General features: G+C 33.7%; 1 protein-coding gene across 4 annotated transcripts in view; it reads left to right on the top strand.

Annotated features, from left to right (window-relative positions):
* WDSUB1 (WD repeat, sterile alpha motif and U-box domain containing 1) overlaps positions 1–20,248 on the top strand; it is a 127,495-nt gene that overhangs the window by 54,774 nt on the left and 52,473 nt on the right. For 3 of the 4 annotated variants that reach the window (XR_008911213.1, XM_007494208.3, XM_056793914.1), the window contains 4 exons: positions 2,349–2,389; positions 2,487–2,593; positions 3,204–3,392; positions 9,862–10,002. Coding sequence is in view for 3 of the 4 variants with exons in the window: in XM_007494208.3 (XP_007494270.2) it covers positions 2,349–2,389; positions 2,487–2,593; positions 3,204–3,392; positions 9,862–10,002 (478 nt within the window). In the remaining variant the exon portion in view is untranslated. Of the gene's footprint in view, positions 1–2,348; positions 2,390–2,486; positions 2,594–3,203; positions 3,393–9,861; positions 10,003–17,603; positions 19,652–20,248 lie in introns of those variants that run through there. The other variant, XM_016433646.2, reaches the window with a different exon arrangement.

Genomic DNA, 20,248 nt, shown 5'->3' with positions numbered 1-20,248 from the left:
TGTAGAGATCGTGTTGATATCGTTCAGTTGCTTTTCAGTTGTCCCAATTCTTCATGAGTCCATTTGGGAGGTGAGGAAACTGAGACCAACAGGGTTAAGTGACTTTCCCAGGATCACACAGCTAGTAAGTAAGGCCAGATTTTAACTCTGGAAGATGAGTTATCATGACTCCAGGCCCAGCACTCTTTCCACTGTGCCAGCTGTCCACAGAGATCATAGGATCATAAATTTAGAGCAGGAAAGTACTTGAAATGCTGTCAAGTCTAACAGTAAGCTTCTGTGCAGCACAGTATATGATACAGAAGGAATAAGATAGAGCACCTGGTCCTCAAATAATGTCAGTAGAGACTTTGTTCTCCCAGGAGCAAAGGACTACAATCAAGTTTAAATTATCTTTGTTCACAGAGAAAATCAATCTTTTGAACAAGGTTGGTCCTAGGTGTGTAGTATGTGATTTGGATTAGAATGTAAAAGTACTAAAGTGGCTTTAGGGCTGCATGGAGCTCAAAACCTTAGAGTTAGACTTAACTTTTCCCTCTTTTTCATTTCTCATACCCAATAAGTTGGTGAATTCTATTCATTCTGCCTCTACAATATCTTTATAATCCTTTCCTTCTTCCCTTTTCACTGCAAATATCTTTTAGGTGACTATTGCCTATCTCCTAGACTTGGGGTATCAAATTCAAATAGAAACATGGGTCACTAAATTGCATAGAACAATCCAGTGGATATATATATATATATATACATATATATATATATATATATATATTTTAGTTTTTAAAACATTATTTTATTTGGTCATTTTCATACATTGTTCATTGGAAACAGATCATTTTCTTTTCTTCCCCCCCAACCCCCCCCCACCCCTTCCCTAGCCGACACGCAATTTGTCTGGGTATCACATGTGTCCTTGCTCTGAACCCATTTCCTTGTTGTTGGTATTTGCATTAGGGCGCTCATTTAGCATCTCTCCTCGATCATGTCACCTCAAACTCTGTAGTCAAGCAGTTGCTTTTCCTCGGTGTTTTTACTCCCTCCTGTGGATATATATTAACTTAGAAAACCTCATCTTAACTTTATCTGTTTTATAATATTTTCTTTATATTGTTAAATATTTTCCAATTATATTTTAATCTGGTTTGAACTACACTCAGGAGTGTTATGTACCATGTATTTGATACTTCTATCTTAGACCGTGGTAATAGCAATAACTTAAAACTTCCATAGCATTTTAAGGTTTACAAAATGTTCTCACAGCAACCCAGAGGGAGTCGAGATAGTATATTATTAAATACACTTTATAAATGAGGAAACTGAGGCTCAAAGAAGTTGGTATTTGTCTAAGGTGTTACAACTACTTGTCAGAGTTCAACAAATTAACTCATTGATCCAACTAGATGGTCTCTTGCCATCTCCTTTCTTATTTTTGGTTTCATTTCCCTGATGATTAATTTTATTCCCTTTTTTCCTATTCTGAAAGGCATTCTCAGTTTAAAAAACAGAATCAAAACAGGAAGTTAGTATTGCCATCATTGTCTAATCTGTTACCAACAATGATTTGTCCTTTCTTTAATGTTCTTGGCTCCAGCCTAGCATATACCACCAGTGCTACCTTTTTCTTGGTCCTGATCTTTAATTACCAGCCTTTTCTAATTATGAAATTTACCATTCTTACAGGCCCATGCCACTTATTAAATTATTTTTCAATTGCCTGTCCTTGTTCTTTAGTCTCCTAAATGATTTTTGTTTTTAATCATTGTGATATAGTAGAAAGAGTACTGTGCCTGGGATCATTAAATTTGGTCTATATGATAACATTAGCTTGTAACCATCAACTCATATTGAAATTGTTGTGTTGGAATATGAAATTTAGATGCAAATCACTAACATTAGGGATATAATGGAGCCATAAAATCAAAGGGTCTTGGTGGTCATTAAACATAAATAATGATGATGATATTCCCTAACATTCATATAGTCCTTACTACATGCCAGGCACTATTATAAGTGCTTTACAGTTATCATCTCATTTGATCCTCACAACAACCAGAGTGGTTGGTGATATTATTTTCCCCATTTTACAGATGAGGAAATAGGCAAAAGATTAAATGACTTGCCCAGAGTCACACAGCTTAAAAATGTCAGAGGCCAGATTTGAACTCAGGGTTTCCTGACTCCAGGTGCAGTGGTCCATCCACTCTGTTACCTAAATTCCTTAGAAATATTGATTTTAAAAGTATATATAGACAGCTCACTGATTGTATTATTGGGGGCCTAATATTTTGTTAATTTTTCTTAATTATTATTGTCAATGATAGATTTTTTTTTCATTTTCCATTTTTCAGAATACTGGGAGCATACTTCACACTTTAACGCAACATACCAGGTGTGGCCTTAATAACACTTTTTATAAATATTATTCAAGAAAAATTCTTATTTAGAAAAAATGTAATATTAAATTCTTAGTTGTTTTTCTTTTCTAGGTATGTTACAACTTGTGCCTTTGCACCCAATATTCTTTTACTTGCTACTGGATCGATGGACAAAACAGTGAACATCTGGCAATTTGAACTGAAAGCACATTGTCAAGGTTAGTAGGAATATTGTCTGTCACCTTTCAGCATTTAGTTTGAGCATATAGTAAATCTTGTGACAAGTTGTTCAAATTGCTTTTTCAAAACAAAGATTTATTATAATTTTAAAAAATCTTTTCAGAGAGGTCAGTATTAATAATTAAAGAACATTAAAAGTATAGGAAAATGCTATTGTGACTGCGCGCGCGCACGCTTGTGTGTGTGTGTGTACCCTCACAATCCCTATATCTATAATTTTTATAGAATTTTCTGTTAAAGAATAAACTATATTTAGAAATAATATGTTTTCTGGACATCATTTTGGCCCCTCCAGGAAGCAGGAGTGACTAGCTTACCTTATATCCCTTTTTTTGCCAGTGATATTAATAAATAACAGGGCAAGTAGAACACTTTTGTTCAGTCTTAAAATAGAAGAGGAAATATATATGTCAGATGAAAAAAGAAATTTACTGGGAAAAATGTTTAATTTTGAACCTTCTGGAAGGGTGACAAATAATAGAATGATAGATTAAAGACATTTGTCACATTATGAAGAAAATGAAAAAAAATTTTAAGGAAATTCATTTGAAATTACACATATTTAATTTGCTTTCTTTCCCCATGTAGTTTCTCAAGCAGATAAACCAGAACATGAACCAAAGCAATTTATTGAAACTTGGTCAGAGGAAGAAGTTTCATCATGGCTTTGTGCACAAGGTTTAGAAGACCTTGTTAGTATTTTCAAGATGAACAATATTGATGGCAAAGAACTATTGAATCTTACAAAAGAAAGTCTGACTGACGACTTAAAAATTGGTAAGATTTATAAAGGACACAGTTTTACTTAAGAAAAGATGATTTATAAGTACCTCTTGGAATGCTGTATTCAGTTATATCAAAGTGTTTTTCTATAGATGTTCTAACATACTACTATTTTGTTTATTTACTTTAAAAATTGCTTGTTGCTTACATGTTTAAATTTGTAACAACATAAATAAGAACTAACTAAAGTTACAAATAAGAAAGAATACCTGAGCCAAATTTTGGTAAAACTTCTAAGCATATAATGGAAAAAACTAATTTAATCAATCTATACATTACTCTTTTTTTTTTAACCCTTACCTACTAGCTTAAAATAGGATACTAAATATTGGTTCCACAGCAGAAGAATGGTAAGGGCTAGGCAATTGGGGTTAAGTAACTGGCCCAGGGTCACACATCTAGGAACTGTCCGAGGCCAAAACTAAACCTGGGTCTTCCTAGCTCCAAGCCTGGCTCCGTATCCACTGAACCATCTAGGTGCCTTTCCATACATTAGTTTCAAAATATACTTACTCTATTAAGGACAGCTTTCCCTGTCCTTAGTCAGACTAGGCTAGGCTAGGCCAAACTGGAAAAATTCTAGTTGCTTAAAGATTGTTTGCCTTAACTACAAAATGATGCATCACATAAGCACCCACCATCTGCAGTACCTGTGTTTTGAATTGTTTTTCTACTTGTGGAGAATGATCAGTAGCACACATGTATAAGACAATTGGCTTTTATAATCTTGGAAGTATAACCTATTGATGCAAGAAAGACCAAAACTGTAACCTTTACCTGATATACCTAATGCTCGAATCAGATGTTTTAACATGCACAATTCAGTTACCTATCTGCTGTATGCTTATGTTACAGTAGAACTTTGATTAATCAAAATTCCTGGGCAGGAGGACACTGATTAACCAGAAACTTCTATTTTTGAAAGTCTTTCAAGAGTGTAATAGTATGCTATCTTGTCTTATTAATTAGAAAATTGTGACTGTAATTAAATATCTGATAATTAAGAATCTTGTAATTCACTTTTTTATAATATATAAAGTGTGAATGTATTTGTATATTATGTATATATGAATGAAGTATTAACCTTAATTTTGTTATCCTTAAATTTTGTAGTTTTTTAAGCAAATGACCACTTTTTTGGATGATGTAGATTAGGATTAAAGCTTTAGGTTAAGGTTGTACTCTATGGCTTCTGAGGTCCCTTCTAAACTTAGGGCTTTTTATTTTATAATATTATAACTATTCAAGGTGTGAGTGATTTGGGCTGAAGCCAGTACATATACTGGAAGTTGACTTTTTTACTAAATTTGATACCATAGATTATTATTTGCCTTTCCCTCCTGAAAGTAGAGTATATTTTAGTTAGTTGAGGAATCTAATTATGTGAATCCTGACCTAAGAGTTTTATTGTACTGTACCAAGTCATTAATGTTACTGTATAATTAAAATTATTTTGTGGGAAAAAGTAACCATTTCCAATTTGTAAAAGATAGTTATAAATATAATAATAAAACTCTATAACAAAAAATTTGACATGTCCTATCCTTTAACAGAAAAAAAAGAAGTTCTGGTGAAAATAATTTTTTAGAGCCAAGAGATTAACATTCTGGTTTTAAAAAAAGATGAGTCTCTGATCTGACACATTTTAATAATATCATTTGAAAGTACAATGAATTAGATTTTGCCATTATCAGGTGTAAGCAAAAAATTGAGCAGTATCTGATTAATACCTTGACTTTGTGATTGTCTCATTGAAGAAAATTGCAGTAGGTGGTATTTTTTCAGAAAATGTTTCAGTAAATATATCACTGTTCATTTGTTAGCAAAGCTTAGGAATTTAGCATGCTCAGCAGATTTTAACACAGTAAATTACTAAGTAAGTAAAATAAGGATATTTATTTTCCTACAATATTTTAGAAATCTTGCAAAGTTCATAAGTATCTAAACTTTAATCTTCCACAGGTGCTATTTTAAGCTATGGTGAAATTCTATTAGTGCTTGAGTTTTCAGAAAACTAAATAAGACACTGCAGGAAAATGTACTAATGGGGTCTAAGATTGTGTCTAAGCAGTGAAAAAAATGCGCTGCACAGCAAAATGTGATAATGAGGAATATGCTAATGAGATTTCACTCTATAATCCTCAGATGCAGAACTATTTTACATTTTTCCTTTGTGGCAGAACAGATAAAACAGCCTCTGCATCAATGTGACTATATTTGAATTCCATTTAATACTCTTCATCTGAAGAAAGCTTATTAATTGTGCACCAAAGAAGAATGCACTGGACTGTTAAAAACCAGACTAGCATATCTGTTGTGCTTGACACAAAAATAGAATATTTTTAAATGAGTTGTTAGATTTTTATTTGAAAGAGTATTTTGTAGGTTCTCTATTAGGGAGCTGCTGCTAAGTCATATACCTGTTGGAAAGAATGCTTTTAGCAGAGCAGAAGGTTTTGGAGTAATGCTTTTCTTGCAAGAGAAAAAGCATTGCTTCAGAGTGAACAGCTAGGCACACTGCCTTACACTGGAGGCACCTGCTAAATTAGAAGTGGGACAGTTCCTCATTATGCCTATCTCCTTGAATATTGTAGGGAATGTCCGCATAGTGACTACATACGTATTTTATATAATTATATAAAACTTCTCATATTTATGGAAATTTGCATATCTGGCAGAGACACTAAGTTGAAATGGCATAAAATTGATTTCTTATCAAAACATGGAATCAAAGGTTATGTGGTAGAAAAATAATCATAAATGCCATTTGAAAGAAAATATAAATCATACATTTATGTTGAATTGTATAAAGCTTTCTAAGTTACATAAAAATCAATTAAGTATAATATATTTGTAAGCTTTTACGGTATTGTAATATACTATATAGAATTTTTACCTTCAGAATTCATTTTCTACTACTACAGTAAAAAGGTAAGGTATTATCTTCATCAGATAAACTGAATTCTAAAGAGATTTTGGGGGGAAGATTGGCAGGCATGTTTGAACAGATTTTGGAAAGCTTAAGGCTTTTTCAAGAAATTGGTACAAGTATAAATTTCCGTGTAGCAGGTAAGCAGAGAGATGATGTTAGTAACTATCAAAGTTGCTGGCCTTCCTGACATTTGAGAGATAGTACTCATTTTCAGAATTTGACCGTTTAACAAGTTTAAATGCTACTTACTATAATCACTGTAAAATTGTGGTCGGTCACAGACTGTCCAGTCCTTTCTTTCTTGTCCTTCTCCAGGCCTTTGCACAGAGTGCCCCTAAGCCTTGGAATATACTCCCTCATCATCTCTGCTTCTTACAATCTTTACAGTTTCCTTCAAAGATCAGCTCAAGGATCACTTTCTATATGGAGTCTTTCCTCATTCATTCACCGCAGGGCCAGTACCTTCCCTGATATAATTACCTTGTATTTATTTTAATATAGTTATACAAACTATGCATGTTCTCTGGATGGAATATAGGTTCTGCAGGAACAAGGATTGTTTCTTTGTGCCCCTGGCCCCTTGTGCAGTGGGATACATTAATACTTGATTGATTGATGCTTCATCCAGGAATCAAGCGCTCACTTTGTTCTTGGGGAAAATTCAAGTTTTGATAATGATCTTTCTGTATCCTCTGTTTTTACTTCCCCAAGCTTATAGAGAGTGTAACTATTTTCAGGAGAGTTACCTTAGGGAAAACAAGGCATGAATAAATACAAAATACATACAAAGTAAACATAAAATAATTTCGATGGGGAATTGTGGAGGTAGTAGTAACAGCTAAAGAGATCAAGAAAAGGTATCCTCTCATAGGAGGCATGAGCTGAACTTTAGAGGAAATTAGGGACTCTGAGTGAGATCAGAATGAGAGACAACATATGGGAGAATTTAATGAAAAACTACCATTTGTTGGCTCATCATTCCTGTTCCAGTAGTCAGCCATGGGATTCAGACTGCTCAGACCTAGAAAAACCCTCTTCACTCTTGGAGAGGACAAGGATAAATGAAATGCTACAATTGTGGGCTGTGGACAGCATGGGAATATAGGGGCAAGAAAAGAGAAACACACTGTGCTAGGGACAGAATTCGCTTACTACAACCTGTTTTTGTATAGGGCTACACCTGCCCGAAAGAATCAGAGGAAAAACTTCCTAATTTTTATTCATTTATCCTGTAGCACCTGTCCCTTCTAGCTCCCCAAACCCCACAAGTCTCTTCCCTTTGAAATTACCTTCCATTTACACTCTGTATATCTTGAATGTACACAGATACTTACATGTTGTTTTCCCCCATTAAAATGCCTAGCATATAATAAATGCTTACTAAGTGTTTGTTGACTGACTATAACATATATAATAGTAAATCCTTCTATAAACAAAAAATGACCTATTAGTTTTAACTACTTTTCTCTCCTGTTATTTCTTTAGAAAGGTCAATCAGAATTAGTTTCTTCAGTTACATTTTTATGTGGAAAAACCTCAACAGCTATAAAAATTTTAAATGCCAAAGTATATTTTTTCATTTTTACATATAACCTTGGTTTCTAGTAAGTCTATTTAAAACTAAAAAAAAAGAATACCTCGGACATAGATATTTTTACATAGGACAATTTTCCTCTTGAGACTAACTAATGGCATCAGAGAATCTAGTTAGGGAATCATAAAGCCATGGAAGAAGTAGTTTCAAGTAGTGTCATACCCCATCTGAAGAAATCTTTTATTTTTCTGGTGCTTCATTTTAAACATCCCAATGTTTATTTTGGGGCCCTTGTTAAAAGAATTCCATAGTGTTACAAGGGAATCACTTTAAAAGACTGATATATATTAATTTAAGGTCGCCAAGGAATCAGCTATGTAATTCCTAAATGAAAAACTCAAGTCAGCCGTCAGCCTTTTTTGGAGTTTAATTACAATAGGAGCAAGAAAGGAATTAGATATATATATATAGAGAGAGAAAGGGGAGAGAAGGGAATAGGGCTTAAATACCCCTTCTGTTTAGGCTGGGCCAAAAGGCCCAAGCCCTTAGATAGCTGGGGCAAAGAAAAGAGATCAGTCCCTATTACTCACGTGTCCAAAATGGAGAAACAGTCTCAGAGGCCCCCACCTTCAGCTTCCTTCCGAGCAAGCTTCCTCAGAGCCCAGGAACCACACCGACCCAAAAACTCAACCACCTCCAGTCTCCAGACCCTCCTATCTTTAAGGACACCAACCAAGTTGCCTCCCCTCAGTCCTCACATCTACCAATCACTCTTCATCAATTTCCCTGTCAATGGAGGCTCTCGCTTAACCCAGGACCGCCCAGAGGTTTCTGGCTTTTGCACATGTCTGTTGAAGGTCATATTTTTCAAATGATTAAATCTTTACTCCTTTGTTACAGCCCTTTCTAAATCCTGTTAACTTGAGTATGGTAGAGATTGGAATAATTAAATTTTGATCTAGGCTGCAGCCCTTACTCAATCCTATTAGGACTGAATAGGGTGGAGATTTATTCCAAGTATCTCCATTGTATCAATTCTAAAATCAATCAAGACTCAAAGAAATTCCTGTTCTATGCTTAAGCATAGGTCAAAGTCCTTTCCATTGTTCAGCAAAGGGTTTCTGTCCTAAAGTAATCTTAAGAAGGGAAGAGAAGGAACCTCCCATGCCAATGGGGTTCCCATTCCAATAGACTATCAGTAAGAAATTTTCCAAGTATGAAATATCCCAATGGTGAAATTACCAACATTTATAAGTCTAAGGAAATTTGAGGTTTACAATAGGCAACATTAATAGTTTGCTAGTATATTTTCAGTGTTTTCTAAATTATAGTTTAGAAGTATATATTCTTTTAATGAGAACTATTCCCTCCTACCCCTCCATTTTCATCTCATTTCTCTCCCTTCTATCTTGCAAACACTCCACAAACCTGGCTGACATTATTTTAACCCCTCTGACAATGAGAAGTAGTTTGTAAATAACTTCTATTTAATAACACTAAAAACCTACTTTTGTAAAAACACAAGTAGCAAAATCAAGCCTCTTCTGTTGACACTTTTATACTTTATCTATGATCATGCTATGTAACAAATCAATGAATAGTGTAGACTTGTGCAGCACATTATAAAATAAATATCCATTATAATGTCATATTTCACTTGGAATTTTCAGAGTGATGCCACATTTTGATAAAAAGATCTGGGAAATGTTTAGTTTTTGTGTAAATTATTCCATTTTTGATTATATTTTCTTTGGGGCAACTTGAAATTTTAGAATTTTCAAAATTAAGACTTTTAAAAATAAACTAATAACTATTCTCTATTTCTAAATTACTTTTACAAAAACAAATTTTTTTGGAAAATACATTAAAATGTTATTTTGTTTAAAAGAGAGACTTAACTATAAGAGAAAATATTATCTGAAGATTTTTTATTGTTTTAAGTGAAATCTCTCCTGTTCTCCTATAGTCATCTTAACAGAATTTTAATCTTTCTTCAGAATCTCTTGGTCTTCGAAGTAAAGTGTTAAGGAAAATTGAAGAACTAAAGGTAAAGGTGAAATCCCTTTCTTCTGGAATTCCAGATGAATTTCTGTGTCCAATAACTAGAGAACTAATGAAAGAGCCTGTCATTGCATCAGGTATGTATAGAAATAGCACCAAATTTAGCAAAGCCTTTTAAATGAATAATGTAAAGTATTTGTTGAGGTATAATTAAATGAGAAGACTGTTCAAGATCCCTTGTTTTGAACAGTTGCTGTGCTAAAGTACACCATGATTTTAGACACTTGGAAAATAATTTAAACCATTTGATTTCCAGGAGATGTTTCTATGTACTCCATTCTGGTATAATTTATTGAATTTATTAGTTTTCATTAGTTCCTTAAAATGATAAATAATAAAGCATTATTCCTTTTTGAGAAGAAATATATAAAATTTTGCATTTTCTTGCTAATTAATTTACATATGTGATAATCATGTTGTGTCATGAGAATGTGAAACACTACATGCTAAATTAAGAGGTCTTTTAAGTTTTAAACAAATTTCTCACAAATTATTTCAGTTACATTATAGTGACCATAACTAACCAAACATCTTAACACTTTTTTCTTTAAAAGAAATTAGATTCAAATTATAATTTTTATAAGACTTTATCAAATTTGATGAAAATATTTAGAAGTCAGATTTAAAAAATCAGTAATATTATTTTTTGAACCTGAATAATTTTGAGCTGACCATTTTGTAATTTTTCTTGTATTTTTCTTGAATGCTTATTATGTTTACTGGGACAAAATTAGGAACTCTTATAGGTCAGCTGCTGGCAGAATGAATAGAATGCTTGACAGGTCAGAAAGACCTCAATTGGATGTCTTGGTATCCTCCCTCACACCCCGGGCAAGTCATTTAACCTCTTTTGTCCTGTTTTCTCATTGATAAAATGAGAATAATAATATTACAGTAATTTCCCATATAGAGTTGTTGTGAAGATCAATTGAGATCACGTATTTAAAATGTTTTACAAACTTTAAATGCTATATAAATATTAGCTATTACTCATATTTGGTATTGAAGTGAATATTTCTTTTAGAAAAAAGTATGCATATTTGATAATAAGAGCTTGATTCTCATGTTAATGTATTTAAGTAATATTTTGGGTTTGCTGCATATTAACAGGTCACATTTATATAAGTTTTTATGGTTTGAAAGGTGTTTTACCTGAATATACTTGGATGATCCTCACAGTAACTTTGTGAGAGGTGCAATTATTATCCTTATTTTACCTTTGAGGAAGTTGAGACTTATAGAAATAAATTCATTTGCCCAAGGTCACACAGCTAGTGAGTGTCAGAGGCAATATTCCAGTGCAGGGCTTCCTGATACCAAAGCTCTTCCTGATACCACTGTACCACACTGACTGTGCAAAGGAGCTATAAGATGCAGCAATAATGATGGGAGAAAGACAGTGGAATGGAATAAGCATTTACACAGTGTCTACTAGTTGCTGTGCTAAAGCATTTTTCATAAATATTTCTCATTTGATCCTATAGCATCTCTGCAAAGATGGCATTATTATGATTATCCTCATTTTATAGTTGAGGAAACTAAGACAAACAGAAGTTGAGTTGCTTGCTGAAGGTCTCACAGCTAGTAAATGTGAGGCCAGATTTAAACTTAGGTCTTCCTGACTTCAGGCTGTATCCACTGTATCCACTGTGTCACTAGCTATCTGTTTTTGAATAGCTTTGACTATTTTAAAAACTTTTCCCCCAAACATAGTGTAAGAAAAAGCACATCAGTTTAGGTAAGAAGACTTTCATCCTTGAGTAAAAATATTGTTGTTGGCATAAGTTACAAGTTAAAATCATTAAACTGAGAATATACTCTATAATATCCATATAATAATGCAGGAACATGATTAATTAAAATTATTTTTTCAAACTTCTGGCATCTATGTTTTTAGTTTTGCAGTTGTAGAGGTTATACTCCAGAACTAAGTCTGGGTCTGCGTGTGAAATTCCCTATATTTTATGTAACAATTTCTTATGCACTGATGAAAACTTTGTTCTGTTATTTATTATAACTTTTTAAGGAATGAAATTCTCTTGGCAAACTTAACCCTTTCAAGCTGTGAACTTTGCTTTTCCTGGGATTCATTTAATTAATGCCATTTTCATGTTAATCGTATTTTTTTCTTAGCTTATACAATATTGCTCATGAAGTTCATGCCTAAGCTATACCCCTAAGACTTATAGGGGTCTGGGAAAGTAGAGCTCACTAAAAAGAATGGTTTCTTGACTCTCAAGCAATCTTGAGTGCTTTTTTTTTTTAATCTTTAAATTTGAAATTTTAGATTTCAGTTCAAAGGCAGAAGAGAATGATAAGGGCTAGGCAATTGGGGTTAAGTGACTTACTCAGAGTTACACAGCTAGGATGTGTTTGAGGATAGATTTGAACCCAGGACTTCTCATCTCTGGGCTTCACTCTACACACTGAGCCACCTTCCGTGCTATTCTTAATGGGATAGTTAACAAGGATTGGTCAGCAAGATTAGTATTCCAAGGCTGGAGATAAGTCTGACAGGTGGGGCTCACTAGAGGCAAAGGGTTGTACCTCTCTTTCATCCAAATAATTACTTTCCTTCTGTAGGGAATCTTACTACCTGAAATATAGGTTACTTTATGGACAGGCCCCCAAGAAAGATGGAAGACTGTGGTAGTGGGAAATAGAGTTGTTTTATTTTTATTCATAGGCACGGGTGTGAATAAATCCTTTTTGGATTTTTTAAGTTTAGGAACTATTTAAATGAAGCTTGTTTTATATTTGACACATTAATGCTTAGTTCCTGAGTGGAAAATGAAGGTTCTTTTTAAAAAAAAATTTTGTGGGGGCCTAGACCAGATCCAAATTTGGATGTTCTCAGGGGAAATGCTAGATCCGAGTACAAATGAAAAAGAATGATTTATTAAAACAAAAACCACAAGATTGAGTCCAGTCTCTGTTAACTCAGTGACTTTTAGACTAAACAATCTAGTATTGTTGCTACAGTCATTCTTTCATTAATATCACCTACCAAGATAAAAGTGATCTTCCTTCAGTTTTCTAATAGTATTTTATCTTCACCTTTCCTTTTTTCTTAGCTCACAATTCTGTGTATCACATTTATTTATGTATATGTACTATCCCCCAATCTCAACAAGTAAGCACTACCCTTTAAAAAAATTTTCCAAAGATAAAGATTTCATCTTCATTGGAACCTGCTTAAAGGTATCTGTTATTGGGTAGAGCATACTTCAACATGTTACCAACCTTTCTGTTCTTAGCATAGTTTAGTGAGTACTGTGTTGTACAATTTGTTTTGTAAACATTTTTTAAAATTTATATGTAATCTTTTTTACAATATGTACTTATTTCCTTAAATCTAAGATTCAAGTGTGATTAATAAATTTGTATTATAATACATATACCTTAAGTGGAGGTAGTGAAAACAAGAAATAAAACGAGTTATTAATGAGACTACATAATGTTTTCTAAGAAATACTTACTTTTGTGTGTTTACTTGATTAAAATTCAGCTAAACACATTTATAGTAAATTTTCAATGCATCCATAATTTGTTTTAAGGAACTAAGTGAAGACTCATAAATTAGGTAATTGATTGTAATTTCCTAGGCAGTCACAGAAATATGTTCAGTCTTCCTTATTTATACATGAAAGACTATGGGCACAAGAGACAGCATGATAGCTCTAATGATTTCATTGATAGCTTTGTGATGAACTTGGTAAAACTGTTTTAAAGTTTATATTGAAATATGATAGAATAGATATACTGAAAATCCCTGCTTTTTTAACTTATCGGAGGCCTTGACTTTTTACCAAAAGAATACATTTGTTTTTCCACAATATAACTTTTCATTCTAATGTGTAACAATTGATTGTCCTACTTTAAAGCTTGGTGTGGTGTAGAATTATTATGGATATAATTCTGAGAACTCAAAAGCTGTTATAATGCATAGCAGGTTCTCCCAAAATAGAAAAGTTTAAAATACAGGCCCAGGGATGGAATGTTGCTCCAAGACCAGACTTGGCTATATGTTGGAAATCTCATCACCAGAAGACTGTCTACCCCAGCTCATGATATCATTTATAATACATGAAAGAGTTGTGATCTGTGTCAGTGGAGGGAGCTTTACTCTGAAAATCAAAATATTTTGAGGTATTTTTAATGCCATACAAGATGCTGATTTTATATTTGTCTGAACAACTTGTAAAATATTTCCCCAGTTTAGGTTGGTACCGGGTGCTTCGTTACCCCAGTAATGCCCAGTGGTAATGCATTTTAAAGTATTTATTAGACAATATACAAATTTGAAGGTTTTTTATAAAAGAATTTGTAATATACGTCTTCCAATAGTTTTCAAGCCCTTTGCCTGAGATCAATTTTGATTGCTTCCTTAGCTGATGAAGATTCTGTCAAATAATATTGAGAAAGTAGACAAAACAACAACAATAATAAGCACCTCAGGACTCAATGAACTCTTACTGTTAAACAAATTACTTTACTATATATGGAATAGTTGGGCCCTCAAATCTGGTTGAATAGCAAAACTACCTTTCCTTTGTGAGATTTAAAATGGTTGAGGTCTTAAACTGTAGTGATTAAAATAGTGGAAGATATAAATTGTGATAGATATAAGAGGGGGTGAGTAAATTTGACTGCAGAAATATGTTTCACTACAGTGTCTTGGGTTTTAAAATCAAATATAAGGTGGTCGCCAGGGAAATATTCCCAATTATTCAAATACCCAAGTCAATTGGGTTTTATAGAGATTTTAATTAACAATACAATGAGTAATCAAAGAAAGAGAGAGAGAGAGTAAGAAAGGAATAAGTATGAAGGGCCTCAAGCCAATATGGCCTAGACCTGAGTCTTAAAAGAGAAATCAGTCAGTTTTTAACACTCACCATAAGATCTGTCTAAGTAAGGATTTCTAATGACACCAGGCCAGCAGCATCTCAGCTGCTTTCACCAGCTCCCTCCTCCATCTGAATGTTTCAGAATCAGTTTCCTCAGAATGAGTCTCTCCAATCTGAATGTTTCAGAATGACTTCCCAGCTCTTCCCTGAGCTCTTATTTTTAAGGGCAAAATCTTCTCTGTCACCTCCCCTAAGTCCTTACATCTACCAATCACTGTAGATGTTTCTAAAGGACCGCCCATTTTGAATTTACAGCTGAGTAGTTTTAATCTCTTTAGTAAGTCAGGGAAAAAAATGCTGCTGTGTCAACAAATTTCATTAGAAAAAAACTCTGAATAAGTTATCACCTTTTAGGTCTAAGTAGTTTACAAATTGCCCCACCTTTATAGGCACTTAGCATCCCATTGTATCAATTCTAAAAGAGTCATGACTCAAAGAACTTCCTGTCCCTTCCATAAGCATGGATCAAAGTACTTTTCATTGTTCTCAAGGAGCTCTCTGTCCTAAAGCAGTCCTAAGTAGGGTGGAGTAGGGGTATTCCCAAGGCAAGGAGCCCCCACACTCAAGTAGAGTTCTCACCATCTGCTAGGGAATTTTTTAAGTAGAAGATTCCCCAATGGGGGAAACCCCTAACATTCATAAGTCTGAGAAATTTTGAGGTTTACACCTTTTAGTTTGACAGTTTAGTTATACGAAGTGTTTGACCTGGTAACAACACCACAAAACTGGAAGCAATTTTTAAATAGCCAAACTCTTATGGTTGGCTACAAGTTGTTCTGTTTTTGAGATATAGTTCATTTCATTTTTATGCTTATTACTTGCCATGTTTAGTGATTCTCTTCTTTTCTTGAAGAATACTCTTCCATAAGGCAGTATTCATTATATACAGGAAGAAAATGTCCAAGTATATTATAGGTCTTTGCACCCTTTAATTTCTTAATTCTGACTACATTTTAAAGCATGTTTTCTGTCATTCTTTCTTGTACCCAACTTTCTCTTAAAGTAAACGGAGTTTCAATCTATATGTGGATGAGTTCTGAAAGATCTTTTGGAATTTTTGATGACTTTCTGTACCACTTTCTTTTCTACAGCATGTTGTGTCAAAAGCTACATTTATCATAATGGTGGTCATCAAGGTCAAACTGCCAAGTACATCATTAATGGGGGAGGGAGGTTGTAGTAAAACCAACCCTGAACAACACTCTTTTTGTTTCACTAAGAATAATCTGTGGACTATCCTTTAACTTTACTTTCCTTAGTTCTCATTTCATTTAAAATGATAGTGTCAGTATAGATAAATATCAGTTCTTCCAGTTCTTTAATGACTTCTTGGGATTTATATAATAACTAAATTTAAAGTTTGTATGTATTCTAAAAACTTTGTGAATCTTAGCACTCTCTTTTCTTCCTTTCCTGCCATTCTACCACAATCACTGCAGTAGGAGACAGAAAATACTGAGTGGCTACCATACTGGAATTAACATCTTTGTACTTAGATTCCAAAGCATTGTGTTAGTAGAAATGTACTTGGAGTTTTTCCAGATTGGCAGGAACTACCAGAACTTACCATTCTCTAGGACAGCCTTTGAAAACATGAGGAAACCGCCAAGCCGTGATGAGCCATCAAAGTTAGACTCTTGGGGGAGTTATTTCTGAGCCAAGCAATTGTGTACAGTCAAACCAGTGAACGGTCAAAATCAATGATACCTAAAAGTATAAAGAAAGACATTGTGGACATTTAAAAGGACAGTTCCAACTTGACCTATTCAAGCAATCTGCTGATGCCAGAAAATGGGAAATGGATAATATCAGAGAGATTGATGGTAATTAACATGATTTATTACAGACATTTAACTAATATACTACCTCAATAAGCAAATACTGGATTTCCTTGCTAAGTAGAGAGGCATGGCACCTAAGAACAATACCAACTGTTACAAATATTATGGATGAGCATGGTGGAAGACTGAAAGCAGCATCACCTCATAAAATGTTTGATTGATTCCTTTTAAGTCAATAAAAACATGGCATAAGACCCAGCTGAACAACATTATCACAATAGCAATTATAGGAGAAATAGAGAGAATAACAAAGGTATCCAAAATGGAATATATCTTCTAGTATTTTTATCAGCCCATTTGGACTCTACCATATATTAAAGGAGGGAATAGAAGTGCCCTTAAGGAAATGAATAAAGGAAGAACAACTATATCAGATCAAGTGTAAACAGATGTCTATCCTGGAAACAAAACAATTTTGAAAGTAGTAAATGATTTATTTTCAAGACATTTGAAAGAGAGGACAGCAACAAGTGAGAAAAATTATACACTATATTAGTATCCCCCTAAAATGATCAGGAAAATAAAACTCTTAAGATAGATAGATAGATACTTTCTCATTTTTATGAACCTTCTATAGAAATTATCTACAAATATTAAATATCTATATCTTCATTGATGAAAACAGGTTGGCTTTTCCAGATCATAGCAGATCACATCTTCAAGTCATAGTTTACTTAAAGGTATAGAGAATACAAGATCATACTGGATCTATTGTTTAAAATTTTAAACAAATTTTTTTGAAAGTCTTTCAATAAGGTATCTCTGTTACATATGTTATAATTACACAAGAGTACCTGATAGCCCAAGTCTATGTAGCCACAAAAAATCAATTATCAAACCTCCATTACTGATTGGACAAGATGATGCTAAGCACCAAAGGCAGAAAAGGCATTGTGTTGAAGGTCTGGGTCTTATTTTTGTCCCCAGGTCCTGCTCAGCAATTGAAGTCCTATTCTTCTCTGAATGCAGAATTTTAAATGGAACACAAGGCATTTGTTTCATGTATAACAGAGATGGCAGACCAGGTAAAAAAGTATTTGAAATGAGAAGACGAAGTCAAATTGGGACTGAAAAAAGAAAGTATGGAATACATATATGCTTAAGTATTCAAACAAGGTTGAAACAGATTAGGTATTGAAGTATTCTGATCTTGACTCTGCCAATAAAGGATTTGTTCACTTTAGAGGTCTTTCTCACTTGACCATAGTGAGGAAGAAGTTTTTCTTTTTCACTGTTGAAATAATACCAAATGGGTTAGCATTGCTAGCAACTTGTCAGGAAGGGCACAGGGGGAGTCTTGTGTACACTTTGCTTCCCAGAAAAATGACTGAAAAGGCTTTAAACAAACACAGCAAAAGAAAAGGATACAAGTAATATTGAAATCTTCAAAAGCAGATGACTAGAAATTTGTACTTATTATGATCTTCTTTGAAAGCTAATGGCTGTGCAGTAGTCAGATCCTTATGATGGGCCTTGGGATGGTAGAGGTTAGGTCTGAAGTGTGCAGCCTTTGGTGGAGGTTATCAAGACCATGATGACCATATTGGATTGATGATAGAGATTGCTTTGGTAGGGCTTATTTAGAAAAGACTTCAATTATTGCTCTTCCAAAATCATATATATGGAGGTGGTGGGTCTCTATACAGTGTAATTAGTGTTAATTTTGATTGTGGTTGGACTGAAATATATTAATAGATGGTCTCCAGGGATTTAAATTCTAAATCCCAAAAATGAATTATTAAAGTAAACTGTAAATTTATGGTAGTTTTATTTACAATAGAGAGAAGATATTAAGGAATGAGAGAGAGAGAGACAGACAGACAACTCTGGCTTCCTCTGAGCCAGGTAAAAATTCTAAGGCCCTTATCAGAGAAAAAAGTCTCAAGACTATGGGCCTTTCTTGGAGGCTTACACCTCTGAGAAAATCAGGGTTACTAAGTCAGCCTTTCACTCACCAAAGGTGAATGTCTAAAAGGAAAGCAGTCTGAGGTCTCCTGCACAAGCTCCTCTAGGGGTCCAGTTCCACAGCCAAGCCCAAGTGTCCATCTTCCAGGCTCTCCTCCAAGTGAGGGTTCTTTGATCTAACTCAAATCGAATAAAATTCTTCTGGCCTCTGGTCTTCTTTTTAAAGATCTTTTTCTCGTGTCACCTCCCCTAAATTTCAAGTCTACCAATCACAGCAGATGCTCCTCTCCAGGACTGCCCACTCTTTAGTTCACACCTTCTTTGTTTAGATTATACCTTTTTTGGTTACTTAACACCTTTTTTGGTTAGTTCACCTTTTGTAGTTAGTTAACACTTTTTTTGTGGTTAAAATGTGTAGATCTACTTCAAATACTGAGTTACCACCTTTCTGGGATTAAAATCTAAAAATAGGTTGTGGATTACAATTCAATCTTCCCAATAAAGGAAGAGCTAAGTATCTTCATTGTTATAATCACGGGAGAGCTAAATCCAATCTTCACATTAGCCATTGTGTACACATGAGAGTATTACCTTACAGGAACTATTGAAAATATTTACACCTTTTCCTCACCATTCAAACATGTGAGAGGATACATTGAAAGTGAACTTGATGGCAAACTAACCAGAGAAACAGATTTTGATTTTGCTGCTACAGGACTACCTTTACAAAATTGTTAACCACTGGAGATTACACTAACAACATAACAAGGTAGTTATGCTGTACTTAAGCAGTAAGCTTATTTAGGTTAAAACAGTTTCAGTTATGATAAATGTTGCTGTTTGACTTGCAAATTGGGAGGCATGTGTTTTTTGCAAAACAAATATAAGGGCTAAATCTGCAATTCAAAATTAAAACACTTGGCATGTTCCAGTTTAGTTAGTTTGGTATTTAGTAAGGAATGTATACTTAGTTTTTTTTTAAGTTAATGAGGACAAATTTGAGACTCAATACAGATTTGTTCGAATTTTGGTCTTGGTTTTTGTATTAAATTCTGAGACCTTGATTTCAATCTTTCATTGGGTTATGATTTTCTTTTAGGTGTTTTGCAGTAAGTGATACTTGTTAAATATATCTTACTTTCAAAAATAGAGGGAACAAGAGATTACTTGAGAGCTACACCATATAGATAACTATGTTCAACAATTATCTGTCACTCTCAGATTATAAGAGAAGTTTCTCACCAGAGAAATTCACCAATTCTAATGTGCTGCACAGAGTTCTTTCAGATACTCTTATTTATGGAAGATACTGTATTGTTTATATTAAACTCTAAAATAGTACAAGACAACCTCAGCAAAGTGGTTAACTATTAGAGATTAGACTGACTATCCATACAGAAAAGGAAAAAAAAAACAAAGAATGTGTGTTGTCCAAATTGTGTGAGCTATTAAATGGTTAGCATTTTTAATTAACTATCAATACATCCATCTTGGATTGATAGGAAACATTTATATATCTAATAATATGGGAGATCTATTCCAGTATCTTAAATTAAATAGAATGTGTAGCCAGACTGATAACTTAGCTTTTGAAAAATTTCCTCTTGCACTTTTAATGCCCATACACTTCCTTGATACAAATACCAGTCTTTTTGACACCATTATTC

The sequence above is a fragment of the Monodelphis domestica genome, chromosome 4, assembly GCF_027887165.1.
Source record: "Monodelphis domestica isolate mMonDom1 chromosome 4, mMonDom1.pri, whole genome shotgun sequence".
NCBI lineage: Eukaryota > Metazoa > Chordata > Mammalia > Didelphimorphia > Didelphidae > Monodelphis > Monodelphis domestica.
This window is presented reverse-complemented; position numbering and strand designations above follow the sequence as displayed.